This window comes from Heloderma suspectum, chromosome 6, assembly GCF_057233095.1.
Source record: "Heloderma suspectum isolate Gila_16-S chromosome 6, 16-S_ref, whole genome shotgun sequence".
NCBI lineage: Eukaryota > Metazoa > Chordata > Lepidosauria > Squamata > Helodermatidae > Heloderma > Heloderma suspectum.
In genome coordinates this window covers 112,449,349-112,468,201 of record NC_139463.1, presented here as the reverse complement: position 1 = coordinate 112,468,201, position 18,853 = coordinate 112,449,349, and the positions used below count along the sequence as shown (strand labels likewise).

Genomic DNA, 18,853 nt, shown 5'->3' with positions numbered 1-18,853 from the left:
CCGCAGCAGTTATTGCTGTGGTTTGGCATTTGGCTGGGGTCTTCTTCACCTTCCTTTTCCTGTTTAAGGTCCCTTGACTCTTTGTGGTCCCATGATATCACTTCATTAAGGATGTGATGCACTGATGTACAGACTCCTCCCCCAATATCCTACAACTGGGAGATTGATGATTATTAATGAACTACAAAGAGCCCTTAAAGCTTCTCTATGTTCCATGCTGAGAAGGACTGAAAACAGCCCACTTGCAAAACTTCTCCATCTTGAAGTGTTCCAAACCTTGGGGCCATGCAAGCCCAGCACTGTTGCCTCTCCACTGTACTGCGCAAGCCACACCCTACTGACATGTCTGGTGGGGGTAGGGGGCTTAGGCACACTGCCACCTGGGCCATAACTGGCTGCCAATTACACTGGCTGCCAATTTATTTCCAGGCAAAATATAAAGTGCCGGTTCTTACATTTAAGGCCTTCATGACCTAGATTCAAGGTTCCTTAGGGAGCATCTTCTCCCCTATGTCCCCGTCCACTATCTAAAGTCCTCTGAGGGTTATCTGCTGTGGCTGCCTAATATGAGATTGGCAGCCACACACAAGAGGACCTTTCCTTTTCTCCCTCTCAGCTGTGGAATGACCTGCCAGTTGAAATGCACCTGCGGACCTCTTTGAAGGTTTTAAAGCAGGAATTAAAGACTCTAAGCAGGCCTTCCCTTTTTAGAATTCTCATTTGTCTTTGTTGACTGCATTATGCTATGTTATTTGTATAGTTGGGTTTTTTGTTAAATTGTTTTTAATTTTGTACACTGCCTAGTGTATTCATATATAGGTGGGTTATAAATTGAATGAATAAAACTATAAAATAAATAAAGACCACGTCAGAGTAAAAAATAAACAAACCCACAGCACACACATGTCCATGACTGGCCTGTGACCACTGCTGCCTAGCACCAGGCACAGACACAAAATTGTGCCCACAACTGGCTGAGGATCCTTTGCAGGGTTGCAAATGCTGAAAATGGCAATTAGGAAGCCTCTGCTCCCACCAACAATGTTGCTCACTTGCTGGCAAATTAGAATAGGGTCTATCATGTGTGTGTGCATGCCTGTGTGTGTGTGTAGGGAAGGGTTATAACCCCACAGATTCTGACTATACCAGCTTTTGATATAAAATGTGTCACAGACCATGAGCTTGTCCACCCCCACTTCTGGGGTCACTCATATGTTGCACTTAGCCCACACCCAAAGGTTGTCAAAATGGCATTCATTTAGATTTTGATCCATTCTTTTTTTTAAGCTGCCTTAATATAGAATTTATGCCCAACTTTATGCCATCAGTACAAATAGAAACCTTAGTATTTGTTTCTTCCTTTTTTTTTTAGGTTTTATTTATTTGTTGTTTTTATTTCTTAATGCCTTATTTTTCTGATGGCTTTTTCTTTCTGTTACAAGCCTGAGATTCCTTCTGATGAGCTATAATAAATACGTTTTCCTCTGACATATAACTTTGAGTAGGTGATTATCACCCCTGTAATGATCTAGACTACATTTACTTCTTCTCCAAGTCCCTATGGAGTTCCAGCGGCCACTAGCAAAACTACAAACGAAGGCTAAAGGATGGTATTAAGATTCCCTGTGCCACTGAGAGCTGTTCCCAGACAGGCAGGCAGGCAGGCAGGCAGGCAGGCAGGGTTTCTTCAAGCTGGTCATTGATATTTTACACTGTACACTCTTGGCTGTTAAAGTCAAAGTGTGCTATTTAGCATACTGAAATGCCAATGTAGGAATGGATGAACTGGCATCCTCAAGGAAGATGTCCTCACACTATGGTGGTAATCTTAATCATAGTATTCATGTCGCTGCCTCAGATGTTGTGCAAAGTTGCTACTGTTAAATGTAACATCAGTGATCCTCTTCCTATTCTTCACAAGTATTTTCAGTCAGGTGATCCCATCATTGCTGGAATTATTTATCAGATCTACATGCTTTCAGATCCACTAACCTTTGAAATACGTCCCTCTTATGAACTGCTTGACCATCGCATGTAAGGATTTAGGCTTTTTTACACTGACTTGTACATCTATCTAGACATGTCAATTCTTGAGACTATATTTATTGTTTTACCTCTTTCTTCACTGAGAAGCAGTCTACCCCCCTCCCATATCACTTCTATACACTGTGGCTACTACTAGTATTAATTCCAATGATTAACGAAGTGGGAATCCCATATTCTGAACCTCTTCCTATAAAAAATGTGCTTTATTTTATAAGGGTTTTTTTTCTGATTATGTCAGGAGCCTGGAGAATAACAACTCTCTGAATTGTATCTACCGTGAATTATGGCAAATGAATTTCTGTCTTTTTTTTTTCCCCTTCAGGGTATTCAAAAATAATAATTGTACTGATATTAAGAGTGGCACTCTCTAAAGTTTCTTGGGTTTCCTGAAACCTTCCTCCCCGTCCCTTCTTCTTCTTTTTCCAAATCCACTTTCACATGTAGGACTCGTTGCATGGAGTGGCAGAGGTACCACACCTCCTGGCCTGCCCCCTATATCTGAAAATTCAGTGTAATTGTTTGAGAAGGGAAGCCCATACACAGTCTCCACCAGACACATAGGCTTTTGGGAAATCATGAATCCTGCAGAATTGGGTTTCCCTGGCCATCTGGAAGTCTACTGCCCTGAAATTGCTGGGTTAGGGCTCAGCTCTATGGGAAACTATGGGCAAGTCTATTTAGCACAGTCAGCAAGCAAGGGGGCAAAGCACAGTTTTATCTGTTCAGCAAAAGGGCAGTTCAAACTCAGGACAGCAGCCCAAGAAATCAGTCCAAGGAATAGCACAGTCAAGGAAACAAGATTTCAAGATATTGGAAGCTGGGATAAAGCTGTTGTCTCAGTAGCTAGCAGGACTTAGCTGTGGTAGATCTAGAAGAGGTCCCTCTCATGAGGAGAGCCCTCTTCATGAGGAGTACATAACTCCCAAGTTGCCCTGTTGCTGCGTTCCATGAGAATCACACTTTGCCTCCACAAGTAGCGCCCTGTTTCTCCACCATCTGGAGTTGGTACATTCTAGGGCTGGAAAGATATTTGCCCTTCTTTGACTCCAAAGGTGAGGCATAGTCCTCAGGGGTCATGTCTGGGGGTTCCTCAGGGTCCACCACTGTTTAAGGGCCCAGTGCAACTTCCCAACTGAGGTCAGAGCTGCCTGGAGTATCACTAGGGTCAGGGGGTCCCACAAGGTCTTTATATTCTGCAGTCTCAGGGTCTTCATCCAAAGAGTCATTCTGGCTTGGGCCTCTATCAAGCATTACACCTACACAGATGAAGCAGCACTTACAAAAATCTATGACAGGGAAAGATGTGTGATTCCCCTTCCTGGCCACATGATTAGCCTGAATGTGGAGGCAGGTTTATGCAGAGGGCTCTTATTTTCAAGATTATATCTTGGTATTTATTTTATTTTTCAGTGTGTGCATCTGTGTGTGCATGCCCACGTGCACATGGGTGTTGATTTGATTTGTATAAAGGGTGGTTACAGATCTAAGCTCCCTGTATTTGTACCTTCTCTGGGTGATAGATAGGATAAAGCTGATGTTTCCTTTACAATTAAGTTTTTCTTCTGAGGCAGAGCATACATCTCCTCAATGGTTCTCTGGCTCTACAGTTTCAGGACAACAACCTTTGAAATGCAGTGGGCACCAGATGTTCTGTATCTGTTCTGTGGTAGAAATATATTGACACAGCTTATAACTCCCATTAAAGGTTCATTACTCAAAACTACCAGCACCTCCTGGCCTTGGCATTTTCTGTAAAGGAGATCAATGAAAATCCACAGCTCTGGACCAATGTCACCCTGGGCTTCCACATCTATAATAGCTATTTGTTTGGAAGCTGGTCCTATCATGCTGCATTGGAACTTTTCTCTGCAAAAGACAGATTCATCCTTGACTACAAGTGTGATGGCCAGAACAATGCAGTGGCTGTCATTGCAGGACCCAATGCTAAAATCTCTCTTGACATGGCAACCGTCCTGCACAACCACAAGATTCCACAGGTAAGACATGAACATGGAGCAAGGGAGTTCAATAAGCTATTCATGCTTCTTTTTGCTTTTTGCTTTGGGAGCAGACTGTGGCATGGTAGAAATAAGCAGGTATGTTGACCTCCTTCCTTGCAAATTACTTCATCAATTTCTGCTGATAGTTTTGTCCCAAACTTTGTTGATAACATTTATTTTATTCATTCCTCATATCTTCCTCTTCTTCTGGTAGCAATATTCCTCCTATGTCTTCCATTTTTTTCCAGATTGTCTTGCTTTCTCTTTTTCCTAATTTCCCCTGTTTCTGGATCTAAGTTTGCTTTTCTTCTTTTGTCAGTTAAAACCCAAATGGGTTCTCTTGATCCAGTACCTGTTTGCTTTTTGGTAACCATTTATCTCTTTGTTATTTCCTCTCTCACATATTTTTCAGTCTCTTCTTCCCCTGTTCCTGTCCCTTCTTGCTTTAAACATTTTATTGTTGTTCCAATTATTTATTTTAAATCTTACTTGGCACCACTTTGCCAAACCTAATGAACTTCCGTATCCTAATTCACAAGGACTCTTTCCAATTTCCATCATCCTTGAACTTCTATCAACTTATGGAATCCTTACAGACCAATATCCTGGTGGACACAACTGGGAATATTTGTATCTCCCCCTGCAACTTACCATGTGTCATTTGTATGCACCAGGTTGGCATGTTGGGGGAGGTTTGTCTACACTGTTTTCCCTTGATCTAATTATTTCTAACTCAGTGTCAGATGTTACTGAATGTTCTTGTTCACATGTGTGCATGTGTACATATGTGCCCAATAAACCTGGAAAGATAGGGATATTTGCAGGAGTGTGGTGTGCACAAAGCAGACTTCAAGAAAATGGGAAAATTCACTTATTGATAAAGATTAAGAGGAAATAACAAAACTTTATTTTGCCACAAATGTTTACAGTCAGAAAGTTAGATTAGTATACCAATGTCCTAGTGTTGGGCCAGCAGACAATTCCTAATAAGAGAGATAGGCAAAGATGGATGCAGGGACACTTTGCATGGCCATAAAGTGATCCATTGACTTTTTTGGCAGTGTAAATTGCAGGCATGGTGATCCCAATATTGATTGGGAGCACAGCAGGAGCTAAAGGGTTAAAGCCCCTTTGGACAGAGGTGCCAGTGCTGATTGATGATGATGATGATGAAAGAAGAATACATTTCTAAAAGATGCAGCTGCTAGCCATTTATTTAAAGTAACGTTTAGCTTGACCCTGAGGTGATGGAATGCTGAGGTGGTAGAATGCACAGTTCCACTTCACACAGCAGGTGCCAGATATCCATGTGAATTCTCCCCCATATAAGTATAATTATATAGATAGAAATTGACAGATATCACATCAGGAGTTAAGTTGTGCTGGTTGTCAATTTTGGAGGAGCATTTGTGGCAAGTACTACAAAAATGGAATGCTGGGAAAGAGGAGGATGGATGTGGGGAACAGTTAAGAAGCGGTTGGAAGGAGGGAGGAGAATTAAGCCTGATCAAGTGAAGAGGATGCTGAGTTGGTCAGTAGGACTGGGAAGGAACTGGATTTGGAGAGTATGCAGACAGTGAAGAACTGGATGAGGAGAGAATGATGTGGGACAGAGTGGCCATGAGAAGCATGTAGATCAGGCAACCTGCAGCTAAAGAATGAGAGAGAGAAATACACATATCTCCAGCTGTCTCAGAGAACAGGATACAGATCTTCAAGGACAAGGAAAGCCAGACAGTGAACTGCTATAACAGTTAAAGGATTATTAGAGATTATAGGTATTAGAGTGCTTTCAGTCTGTGGTTAATGTTCATAACATTGTAATTCTCTTAACATCTATAAATGTTGCTAATGTTTACTGGTATTCGATGGAGTTTGTCCAATACCTTTATCAGATTGTCCTACAAAGAAGCATCCCACTTTTAGCATATAATAGCAATGAAGATTGTGGTGCCCCCATGGAATGAAGTAGACCAGTCCATACTGCCTCTTCTATAGTCTATGGCCCATTTGGCTGCCTGTGTAAAGTGGACAACTTCTTTTCACTTTTTATTTCTATCGCATTCACTTGGATCAAGCAAAAAATAAAATACACTGTTTGACAAAGACCCACTGAAGAACAAGATCAGATTGTTTGAGGTCAAGCAAGACAGTTCACCAAGTGTACCACTACACACACACACACACACACACACACACACACAGACTTGTATTTGGGAAATCTCTCTTCCCCTCTGCTCTTATTTCTTTAGGTTACTTATGGATCTGATCCAGAAATGAATGACAAAACACAAGGAGAATTTTTCCACTCAGTGTTCCCAAATGGAGTTCTTCAATATACGGGTATTAGTGAGTTAATTTCAAGTGGACGTGGATTGGGATGATTTCTGTGAATTATGATGATGGAGATAGATTTGTTTAGAACATGGTTCCGATGTGTGCCCAGAGAGGTATCTGTTTTGATTTCATTGAAAAATATCCCCAAAAGACATATAACATTGAAATTATTGAAATGTGGAGTGAGGGGCATGAATTATATGAAATTGTCATGGGAAGCAATGCCAATGCAGTAGTTATACTGGGTGAGAGTATGCTAAGTTTGAGGCTGATGCTCTGCCTACCAGAATTCAAGGATGCACCAAACAAGGCCAAAGTCTGGATTATGACAGCCCAGATGGATTTCACATCAATTGCTCTTCAAAGAGGTTGGCCCATAGACTTCCTCCATGGTGCTATATCCCTTGCAATTCACTCAAACGAGCCATCAGGATTCCGAGAATTTGTTCAGCAGAGAAATCCTACCTCAGAAACAGAAGACGGCTTTATCAGGGATTTTTGGGAAGATGCATTTGAATGTTTGTTCCCCAGAGACATAGTAGATGAGGACATTGGGCAAATGTGCACTGGGGAAGAGAAGCTGGAGACTCTCCCTGTGTCTGTTTTTGAACTGAGCATGACTAGCCAAAGCTACAGCATCTACAATGCAGTCTATGCTGTGGCGCAAGCTTTGCATGCCTTCCAGATGAAATACAGAGCAATGATAGACAGAGAAAGATGGAAACATCTGAATTCACCGCCATGGCAGGTAATGTCCTGAGCACAGAAAGGCAGGATAGCATCAAAATGCCTTCAGCCACTGCTGATGGGCTGTTGCCTAGGTCTAATTAGTACACAACCATCTCAAACAAAGCATGTAAACTGTAAACCTCAAGGCCTATGTGTTGCTCTCTGTCTTGGTTTGTTTACCACCAGCCAGACATTTCAAAGAGGAATGGGTCAGGGCAGTGTGGTTCTTATCTTATATGCACTCTTGTGTGAATTCTGCCATTAAAGTCATTCCTCTAAATAATTTTAGATAGACAGATATTGCCTTATAAAGCCTCAATAGCCCTGCCCTCTGCCTGACATTGGTCTGCACCCCTACACTGACACGGGACCTATCTCTTTTCAACCTGCCCATAACTGTATCTTTGCCCAGTGCTTCACCCGGGTAGGAGAACTTCCTCCCTATAATTTTATCTCTTATGTCTCTTTCAGATTGTGCTATTCTGTAAATAACCATATACAGTGTAAATATACAATGACTAACATTTTTGCTGCTTAGGTGCTACACTTTCTACTACTAGAGGTACAGCAAACAAGAACCAGTGTAGTGTAGTGGTTATAGTGTGGGACTAATACTGCAGTGACCCAGGTTCAGCCTCCCACTCAGCCATGAACTCCCCTGTGTGGTTTTTTGCCTATTACTAACTGTCAGTGTAACCTACCTCATGGCATTATTGTGAGGTAAAATGGGGGGGGGGGCAGGAGGTCATAAGCAGCACCCTACAGTCCAGTAGGAATGATGGAGAATGAATAAACAAACAAACAAATAAATGATAAAATACAATGCTGAAGCCATATCCTTCAACTCTAAATTAGTATCATCCTGTTCTATATTTACATCTGTTTCTAAAACACTCCCCCACTGTTTCTTCCTTCTCTGATTTAGCTCCACCACTTTCTGAGAAGTGTCTCATTTAACAATAGTGCTGGGGAAAAGGTTTTGTTTGACCAAAATGGGCAACTAGTTGCTGGATTTGATGTTATCAACTGGGTCACATTCCCAAATAAGTCCTTTCTCAGAGTCAAAGTTGGAAGCACAGAGCCAAATACTTGCGACGAAAAGATGTTCACCGTTCAGGAGGATGCCTTTGCATGGCCCAGCAGATTCAATCAGGTAGGTTTGGGGAATGGGAACAACCTGCAATATCCATCCCTACATTTTTTCCCCAAATGCTTAAGGAGTCTCTTTTTCATTTATGCGCAGGCACAGCCCCTTTCTCTATGTAATGGCAATTGCCATTCAGGTTTTAGTAGGACAAAGAAAGAAGAGGTGCCATTTTGCTGCTTTGATTGCCTTCCATGTCCAGAAGAGAAGATTTCTATACAAGCAGGTAAGATATGCCATCAATCAATGGTTGTTGTTTTTCTTTAATCCTCTGTGATCTACAGTGTCTACATCAGTTAATCTGGGCAGTCATGGCCCCTGTATTTTAAAAGTTGTTCTTTTCCCTAGTGGTTGTAGTAACTGTTGATCAGAGGATGCAGTCTTAAATAAACACTTTATGTTTGATCTTACATGTAGCAAGCAGTTCACTTAATGAAAAGTATTACAGCACATCCCGAGCCAGACATGATGAAGATAGGGATTATTCTTGGTTTGTTCAATATATGGAGAGAAGCAAAACATTGAGGAATCCCATTCTACTTTCCTCACAAACACAAGCCTAAGATCTGAATTACTCCTGAACCATGCCTGGGTACCAAATATAAATGAATGAAAAGAGGTGAGCTGACCTTTCTTATTCTATTTTTGGCATATTTGTAGGGGAGCAACATGTATGATCCAAGCCAGGATCCAGAATGAGGAAATACGTGGGGAAAAGACTGGCCATCTCCATTTTCTTTCCTGCTTCCTGATTCAAGCCATTATTTGTACTATGTGGCTGGTAACCTCTCCTCCAGTTCCAGATTTTGACATGCATTTACTGAATGGGAAAATTGTACTGGAATGTAATGAAGGGTCAGCAACCTGGTTTTACTGTGTCTTGGGCTTTATGGGATTTCTTGCCATTGTCAGTTTCAGTGTGGCTTTCCTGGTCAGGAAGTTACCTAACAGTTTTAATGAAGCCAAGTTTATCACTTTCATCATGTTGGTCTTCTGTAGTGTTTGGTTGTCCTTTGTTCCAACCTACCTCATATAACCAAGGGGAAATACATGGTTGCTGTGGAGATCTTTTCCATATTAGCCTCCAGTGCAGGGTTGCTGATTTGTATTCCCCCCCCCCAAATGCTATATTATTGTGTTGAGGCCTGAGTTGAACAAAAAGGAACAGCTAATAAGAAGAAACTATTAAAGATTATACAGTACTGTGCCCCTAATTCAGCTGAATTTAGATGTGACTATTTTTTGTTGTAAGCAATGTCATGGGACAAACTGGGCAATCCTATGGGGGCATGAGAACTAAAGTCTGAGGAAGAGGAACTGGTCAATCTAAAGTCCTGCTGGGCTTGTGTGGCAAGGTGAAAGATGGGCTGAGGGATTTTTACATTGGTTCTTCCTCCTTTTTTGGTTGCTTCACCCCCAGGGCTCCAGAGATCATGTATCTTCTCCCATTTCACATGCTGGAAAGAAGTTATGGTGGACACATGTGAAAGTTACAGGTACTGGGGATGATCTGTTTAAACATCCATAACCCACACAAATTCTTCTGTTTGATATTTCAAATATATCTTCATTAACACCTAGAAAAGTGCCTTGTTTAGAAGCATTTAGGTAACATTCAATAGCTGTGTAAACATTAGGATCCAGGGTAGGGGGAATTGGTGTGGCAGTCCAATTGACCATTGGTGGCAACCCAGGGTCCATATGATGTTTCAGACCTTCCTCTCTAAGGATGCAAGGCAGAGATCCAACCTTGGAAATACTATCCCTCTGCTGTGGAACCCTTTGTGACTCTCTCCAACATTGCAGCTCCAACATCAGTACCTCTACTGATGTTTGAGCACCCATCAAAAGGGCTGCTCCATACATGTTCCAGGGGGAGGTTCATAGGAAGCGAGATCCAAAGTCTTCCCATTCTTCCACCATAATGGAATCAAATCCAATTATCAAATAACAACACCTTTCAGTTTAACGTGTTGTGTTAAGGGCTTTCTGTGTTCACCCGAGTTCCACAATACTTGGGAATCACAGCTGATTAGTGCCATGGCCGACACATTATTTTGACAGAATGGATATGACATAGCATTTCATTCCAGAATTCAGCATTCTGCAAGTTAAGTATAGACATGGACTCAGGAAGTATAGCTCAACCTAGGGATGTGTGATGCTGGGAATTCTGTCCTGTTTATGCCTGATGGGATTCCTCTGTGTTTTCATTCTGAGAAGTTGTTTTGGACAGTAATTTTCTACGCATTTATTTTCGTGTCCCAGCATTTGAACAAATGGTAACGTGAAATTATTACTGGGGGGGGGGGATCATGAAATTTGGGAAAGATGGTGGTGATTTTTTCAAAATATATATTTTAAAAAATGTAAATCTCATGCAAGTGTGCATTATTGCAAGTCTACCTGTATGCTGTGTAGCCCTGCAGAGGCATATTCCCCTCTTGCCAACATCCTTGTCAGTTTCATCTGCTCCGCTCACTAATTTGCAGAGCCCAGCAGAGCCGTGTTCTGTAGTTGTCAAACAATTTTGACAAGTATTAAAGGCATAATGCCTCTAATATTGCATCTACTAAGCTTTCCTGGCCCCCAAATTGTGCATATTTAAATATGTGCATTTTCAGAACTGACTTTTTTGCTCAGAAAACAAAGGCAAGAAAGTGGTGGTAAAAGTCCAAGTCCCTTCAAGTTCCCACTGACAAAATGAAGACTGAAGGATCAACCAAAGATATTATTAATATCCCCTGTTCCATTCAGAGGTAGATACAAGAACATGGTGCTATTTGTAGTGTCAGCAATAATCTTGTTGTCTCACATTGTGTAGAATGTTTCCGTTGATAAATGTGCTGTTGGTGAACCTCTTTCTATTAAACACAAATATTATCAGCCTAGGGACTTCACAGTCGGTGGCAGAGTTTAGGGATAGTGAATTTAGGGATAGTGACCTCCTCACCACTTCAACACCTAACTTACTTGAATATCCCTTTATGAACATTGGTTTGAGTTCCTGAGAAAAGCACATTTTACCTGTGCCTAGATAAAAACTCCTTGGGCCAAACTATCTGAAATTTGGCAGGTAGGATTCCCTCCCAGGAATCTTTCATGCACTTCTGTGCAAGCAGTGAAAAATTATAGCTCTTTGCTTTGAGAGTTCCTCAAAAAAATCAAATTTCACCTGCACCTAGCACAAAAACTAATGGGCCAAATTGCCTGAAATATGGCAGGTCAACGCCCCTCAGGGGCAGGGGTGAGAGTTCCCCAAATTTCATATACACATTATGAAAACTGAAAAAGTTATGGCCATTGCATTTTCCCAAGCAAGTCAAAGGGAAAAGGCTCAAAACGAGTGATTTGGATTTCCAAATCTTGCTTTGGATTTGGATCCAAGTCAAAGCGGATTGGGTCAGAATTTGTCTGAACCAAAGGGGGGTGGCTTCTGAAGGTCTGAAGTGGCTTCGAAAGCAAAACAGACAGGGGGGGAGGCTAGGTTTTTTAAAAATTCTGTATCTTTTTCCAAAGCAAAATTTGTGCAAAATTCAGGGAAGTTAGAAAGATGTTCCACAAATCCATGGAATGTGAACAAAAGGAGAAAAGTTGGTCTGCTACAGAATCCACAGTTCGGATTCATAAAAATTAGGTCTTAAAATGGAAGGTTTTTGATCATTGACTGATATAATAGCAAGCAGAAAATTTGTGAAAGCTGGAAAATCATGTTACCCCTCGCAAAATGGCTTCCTTTTAGGGATGGTAGAGAATTCCACCACAGATTTCAGTGAGGACGAATGCACTGGCATTCAGCCCCCCGAAACCCATGGCAGAATGGCCTCGACCCCCCCCCATGGAATCCCCCCCGGGATGAAGCTTACCTGGGGTGGATGTTCCGGCGGCGGTGGCTCCGGTGGTAGCTCCGGTGGCGGCAGCAGCAGCAACAGCTAGTCTCTCGGCCGGCTGCTGCGGACTCAAATGGTGGCCACCATGCCATTTGCGTAGCTGCCTTTGCCGTGATAGGCTACGTAAATACTTATGTAGCCTATCATGGCAAGCAAAACAAAAACCAAAAACCCATGTACGCAAATGGCGGCGGCTACGGCGGCCGCCATTTGCATTCCCTTTTTTTCGCAGTTTTAGCCTACGTAAATTAGGGATGTACAAAAATTCCACCACGGATCTCGGGGAGGCCGAATGCGCTGGCCCACCACCCCCCGCCATCCCCCGGGACAAGACTTACCTTGGGTGGATCTTCCTGGCGGCGGCGGCTCTGGCAGCGGCTCCAGCGGCGGTTCAGCTGCGACGGCTGTGGCAGCCGGTCTTCCGACCGGCTGCTGCCGCTGCCATTTCCAGTTTAAAAAAAAAACAAAAAAAGTGATAGGCTACATAAAGAGTTACATAGCCTATCATGGCTAGGTTTTTTTTAAAAAAAACATGATAGGCTATGTAAATCTTTATGTAGCCTATCACGGCTGACTTTAAAAAAAACAAACAAACGCGCGTACGCAAATGGCGGCGCCCATGGGTGCCGCCATTTGCGTTCCTTATTTTGGCACATCTTAGTCTACCTAAACATTTACGTAGACTAAGATGGCAAAAATAAGGGGAACGCAAATAGCGTAGTGGGCGCTATTTGCATTCCTTTTTTTTCTGCTGTAATAGCTTGCATAAAATTTATGTAGGCTAAAATGGCGGGGGGGGGGAAAGGAATGCAAATGGCACTCACTCCGCTATTTGCGTTCCTCTTTTTTTCACCATAATAACTTATGTAAATATTTACGTCAGCTAAAACTGTGAAAAAAGGGAATGCAAATGGCGGCCGCTGTAGCTGCCGCCAATTGCGTACATAGTGTTTTTTTCCCCGGAAGGCTGCCCAGTGGCCGGATGTCCGGCTGCGGGTGGCACTGGCCGGCGGCTCTGCGGAATCTCCGCAGCTGAAAACTACAGGATTTTATATAATGATGATGGTCTCTTTTTCATAGTATAATTAATCTACTATATAGGGATGGCACGAGCATCTGCTTGGGGCTCAAAGCCCAGCGAGAAGTTGCCGGTTCAGCCCCCTGGATGCCCGTTCGCAGACCTGAGCTCTTGCCCAACTCGCAGTGTGCTGAGTCAGGCAAGAGCGCCGACACCCACTCCCTCAGTGAGCCAGCCACCTATCGCTAGGGATGGGAGGATTACTTACCCCATTCCAGTCCGGGGCATCTGTGGTGGGAGGAAGGCGATCTGTCCCTCCCTCCGGAATCCTCCCTGGCCAGCTCCACTCCACGGCAAGTCTGCAGAGCCTCCAGCTGGGCCCACCCGCAGCTGGACTTCCGTCCACTGCCGGGCTGCAGCCGCAAATGGAGGCCAGCATAGCAGCTGCCATTTGCGTCCCTGCATTAGGTGTGAGAGGCTATGTATGTATTTATGTAGCCTATCATGGCAAAGAGTAGCGACGCAAATGGCGTAGCAGCCACCATTTGCGTCCCTGCTCTTTGCTGTGATAGGCTACGTAAATACTTAGATAGCTTATCACAGCTAAAGTAGGGAGGCAAATGGTGGCCGTAGACCAGGGCAGCGGACAGACCGGACCAGATGATGCCAGGTAGGCTCCGTCCTGGGAAAATTTCATGGGGTGGCAGGAAGGAGTGCTCCATTCCACCATGGACTCCAGGGGTCCAGATTCTAAAGAATATGGCCCCATTGGAGTCCGTGGCAGAATTCTTTAACATCCCTACCTATTGCCGAGAGGGGAAGATGGCAGCTCCTCTCCCCCCATCCTAGGGATACTGGAGAAATCTGAAGTGGGCTCAAATGAGTCCAAATTTCTTTTAATCCAGTTCTTGACTTCCTTGCAGGAGCGGCATCTGCCCCTCAGGCGGATTCTGCGGTCATGCAACTTTTTTCTTTAAATTTATGGAAGCAGCAACTTCCTTATAAATTAGTAGTGGGGTGGTGGTGGTGGAAGTATTGTGCTTACCTGTAACATAGTGAGCGGTGTGGGTGTGGTTTTCTTAGGGATGGTGGAGAATTCTGCCACGGATTTCAGTGAGGCTGAATGTACTGGCATTCAGCCCCCCGAAACCCGTGGCGGAATGGCCTCCCACCCCCACCCCCTGCCCCCCCACGGATTCCCCCCCCCGACGAAGCTTACCTGGGGCAGATGTTCCGGCAGCAGTGGCTCTGGCGGCAGCAGCTGGTCTTTAGGCCGGCTGCCGCAGCCGCCATTTGCGTCTGCTGTTTTCAATGATAGGCTACGTAAGTATTTACACAGCCAATCACGGCAAGCAAAAAAAAAAAACAGCACATGCAAATGGTGGTGGCTATGGCGGCTGCCATTTGTGTTCCCTTTTTTCACTGTTTTAGCTTACGTAAATATTTACGTAAGCTATTACAGTGAAGAAAAGGGGAACGCAAATAGCGTAGTGGGCGCTATTTGCATTCTTTTTTTTCCGCCTTAATAGCTTACCTAAATATTTACGTAGGCTAAAACAGCGAAAAAAAAGGAACGCAAATGGCACCCACTACGCTATTTGCGTTCCCTTTTTTTTCTGCTGTAATAGCCTACGTAAATATTTACGTAGGATAAAAAGGTGAAAAATAGGGAACGCAAATGGCGGCCGCCGTAGCCACCGCCATTTGCTTATGCTTTTTTTTTTTGGCCTGCCGTGATAGGCTACGTAAATACTTACGTAGCCTATCACAGCAGCCTGGCTGGATGCAAATGGCGGCTGCTACAGCGGCTGCCATCTGCGTCCACAGCAGCCCGTCCGTGGCCAGAACTCCGGCTGTGGATGGCCCTGGCCGGCTGCTCTGTGGAGCTGCTGCAGAGCGGAGCCGGCCAGGCAGGATTCCGGGGGAGAGGACCGTATCGCCTTCCCCCCCATTGAGGATTCCAGGGGGAGGGACGGAGCGCCTCCCCCCCACCGCGAATCACATCCGTGAAAAGGTAAGTGACTTTCGTACATCCCTAGATTTTTTTCAGCTCAAATCCTAGTCTTCCACTGTGTCTCCCATGTTGGGGCACTTTCTGGAATTCCATAAAAAGGACTCCAGTTCCTTTTATGGGCATTCCAGAAAGGTTGCTTGCTGGTAGGTTGCCTGTACAGAGGAAAATTGCCCTTTGGTAGCATTCTTGCTTTTAATCTTATACACACTTATCTGACAGTACCTCTCATTGAAATCAATAGGACTTAGTTTTGAGTAGACATGCACAGGCTTGAGATGTAAATTACAGGAAGAAAGTAAAACAAGGATCCATGAATTCAAAAAAGGGATCTTCATGATTTCATATGGTTTTTGAAGGGGAGACCTCCAAAACAACCATACAATCACAGAGTACATCTGCCTCCACAGACTGAAGCAGAAAAATCATGGATCTGCTACTTGTGGATGCAGCCACAGCACAAAAACTAGGATCCTTGGCAGGATCCTCTTAATTTCATATGATCTTTAAAGAGCAAATCCCCCAAACCACCATCATATCACAAAGTGCATCTGCATCCACGGACTGAAGCAGAAAAACCATAGATCCACCACTCGTGGGCTCAGCCATGGCCCAAAGGCAGGGATCTGAGGCAAGGATTCCCAGAGATCCTCATGATTTTTACAAGACACATACCCCCAAACACCATCATATGTAGGCCCCTTCCAACCCTACTATTCTATGATATCACAGAGCACATCTGCATCCATGGACTGAACCAGAAAAATCACTGATACACCAATAGGGATGGCAGAGAATTCTGCTACGGATCACAGTGAGGCCGAATGCCAGTGCATTTGGCCCCCCGAACTCCATGGCGGAATGGCCTGCCACCCCCCCGCCACCCCGCGGATCCCCCCCGGGACAAGGCTCACCTGGGGTGCATCTTCCAGGCAGCAGCTCAGTATATAATATTTATATACGTAAATAGTTACATAGGCTAAAACGGGGAATCAAAAAGGGACGCAAATAGCTCCCGCTACGCTATTTGCGTTCCCCTTGGCTTTCGCCGTCATAGTCTATGTAAATATTTACGTAGATTAAGAGGGCAAAAATAAGGAACGCAAATGGTGGCGGCCATACCCGCCGCCATTTGTGTATGCGGTTTGTTTTTGTTTGTTTTTTCCCAGAGCCCTCCACGGCCGGAAATCTGGCTGCAGACAGCTCTGGCCTGGCCGGGCCTGGCTGGCTGCTCCGCGGAGCTGCGGCGGACCACAGCCGGCCGCAGAGGATTCCGGGGGTGTGTGGAATGGAGCGACTCCCCCCCAGCGAGGATTCCAGGGGGAGGGACGGAACGCCCCCACCACCATCAACATAATCCGCGAACAGGTAAGTTACTTTTGTACATCCCTATAACACCAATAGGGATGTTGGAGAAATTCGAGATGGACTAAAATGAGCTTGGATTTCTAAAAATCTGACCTGAGGAAACCGCTGCAGAGCACCCCCCTCAGGCTACAAGGAGTCCATGGATGTTTTGATGATTTTTATACTTCCCCGAAATTTACCCATATAAATTTGTAGGAAAATATGTAACTTTCTGCTGAGGAAGCATTGAATGGAATGGGGGGCAATGCGCCAAATGTTACGTACTAAGGTAAATTATGTAAATACTTATGGAAATACTCATTTATTTGTGTATTTTGCCTCATGATGAAAAAAAATATTCACATCCATCTGTGGGCAGACAATGGAACAAAAGGAACCTGACAATTCACAAAACACAGATGGAGTGATTTTACACACACCCTACATGTGCACCACTCATGGGTGCAGCCATGGCCCAGAAACAGGGATCCAAGGTTCCTCTTGATTTCATATTATTTTTCACATCGTTTGAGGTGAAGCAAAAGATCTGGGGTCTGCTGGGAAGCAGCAGTTCTGGGATTCTTAGTGTGTATACTTCGACAACGCGGAGTTCTGTGCTTTGATGGGCATGGGGGTTGGGCAGGAGGGACCCAATGTAAAAATTCAGTGGATCCATATTAAATTGGTCATTTCATCCATGACTTTATAACTTGATGGTGCTATAAAGCCCCAAATCTATGTTTTTGGTCACTCAATCCATGGGCATAGATGTGGTCTGTGATATGACGGTGTTTGGGGGTATCTTTCTTGTAAAAATCATGAGGATCCCTAAGAATCCCTGCCTCAAATCCAAGTTTTTCCACACTGGCTGTACCCACGAATGGCAGATCTGTGATTATTGTGCTTCAGTTCATGGAGGCAGATGTGCTCTGTGATTGGATGGTGTTTTTGATGACCTCCTCTTTAGAAGTCATATGAAATCATGAGGATCCCTTTTTGATTTTATGGAACCTCATGTTACCCAGTCCCAACAGATTAGCTCCCTGGCCTGGGTGGATGGGGGAGCCTTTTTTCAGCCAAGCAGGAGAAAGCCTTCAAAGTTAGGATTTCACTGGCTATTTGGGGTGCAGTCCTATGCATGTTTGGACAGAAGAAAACATCCTACAACTGCCAGCATTCCCCAGCCAGCATGGCTGGCTAGAGAATGCTGGGAGTCGTAAGACATTTTTTTCTGTTTAAACGTACATAGGATTGTGCCCTTAATGTAATTCATTGTTCAGAGCTTGGCACGGTCATCTTTAAGAGGTCTTTCTTTCTTTCTTTCTTTCTTTCTTTCTTTCTTTTAATGGAGTTGCTTTAGGTGAGGCACTACTGCTTGGGTGGGAAAGGCGGTCTCTGTCACCTTCACATCAGAAAGAAACCTTGAAGGCAATGTGTTTTCAATGGGAATTCCCTCCCTCCTTGAAAAGACACATGCACAGACAAACGCAGCTTCAGGGTTTGCAAGTGGCAGACCGGAAAACATGGATGGGATTAAATACACTCTTTCACATCACTATGGATGACAGAATGAAAGATGCCTAATAAGCCATGAAACAGAGATGGAACGGATTTAACAACATCCGTACGTCCCTACCTCATCCTTGCTACAGCAGCAGTGGCGTGGGACAGGCTGGTCATTTTCTGTAAGTGTAAGAGCCTTACAGAAAATGACCAGCTTGTCCCTTGCTGCTATTGCTGTAGCACATGGGGGCAGAGGGAAGAAGGGGGCACCTATCCTCTTCTCCCCCACCACCACTGGAGGCCAGGCGAGAGCCTGGGGACTGGCTGCTGAGGCCCTTCTCCCCAGTGCCAGCCCTTGACAGCCGACACGAGGAAGAAAGGCGACAGCAGCACCCCAGCGTTCTCACCCTGGCCTCCTTTAGAGTAGGCCAGGGTGAGAGGCTGGGGTTTGACAGCTAAGGCCCTTCTTTCCCACGCTCAGCCCTTGACAGCCAGTGAAAGGAAGAGGGGTGGCTCGCACAGCTCGCGGGTAGGCAGGGCGAGCAGGGAAGCTCGCCCAGCAGGTCCAGACCATGTGAGCTGTGGGGGGCAGTTCATTGAGCTCCCCCCACTCAGGATGGAGATGGGCTCATCCATCCCTACTACTATGTCCTTTTCAATAAACGTATTCCACATCTAGAAGTAAATACTTTGGAAAATAGTTCTTATTTTGTAGTGTTTTTCTTCCCTTTTTATAGGTCTCATAAACATGTGTTGTCATTCAAGGTCATACAGAAGCTATGATTCTGAGTAGGTGATTATCTACTCTGTAATTTAAAATTACCCATC

At 44.4% G+C, this 18,853-nt stretch overlaps 1 protein-coding gene across 1 annotated transcript; it reads left to right on the top strand.

Annotated features, from left to right (window-relative positions):
* The first annotated feature begins 1,843 nt into the window (after positions 1 to 1,843).
* LOC146342557 (vomeronasal type-2 receptor 26-like) lies at positions 1,844 to 13,413 on the top strand. The gene is made up of 6 exons (XM_084807895.1): positions 1,844 to 2,034; positions 3,752 to 4,043; positions 6,299 to 6,389; positions 6,671 to 7,131; positions 8,038 to 8,265; positions 13,351 to 13,413. Exons 1-6 carry the CDS (start codon positions 1,844 to 1,846, stop codon positions 13,411 to 13,413), a joined length of 1,326 nt encoding a protein of 441 aa, XP_084664021.1.
* Positions 13,414 to 18,853: the final 5,440 nt, after the last annotated feature.

What these genes read in the sequence shown, in the direction of transcription:
- LOC146342557 (XM_084807895.1), top strand. Translation starts at nt 1,844, where the DNA reads ATGTCGCTGCCTCAGATGTTGTGCAAAGTTGCTACTGTTAAATGTAAC. An exon ending in GAACTGCTTGACCATCGCAT is followed by an intron (nt 2,035 to 3,751) that starts GTAAGGATTTAG and finishes CTCCCATTAAAG; the next exon opens with GTTCATTACTCAAAACTACC. An exon ending in TGGAGTTCTTCAATATACGG is followed by an intron (nt 6,390 to 6,670) that starts GTATTAGTGAGT and finishes TCTGCCTACCAG; the next exon opens with AATTCAAGGATGCACCAAAC.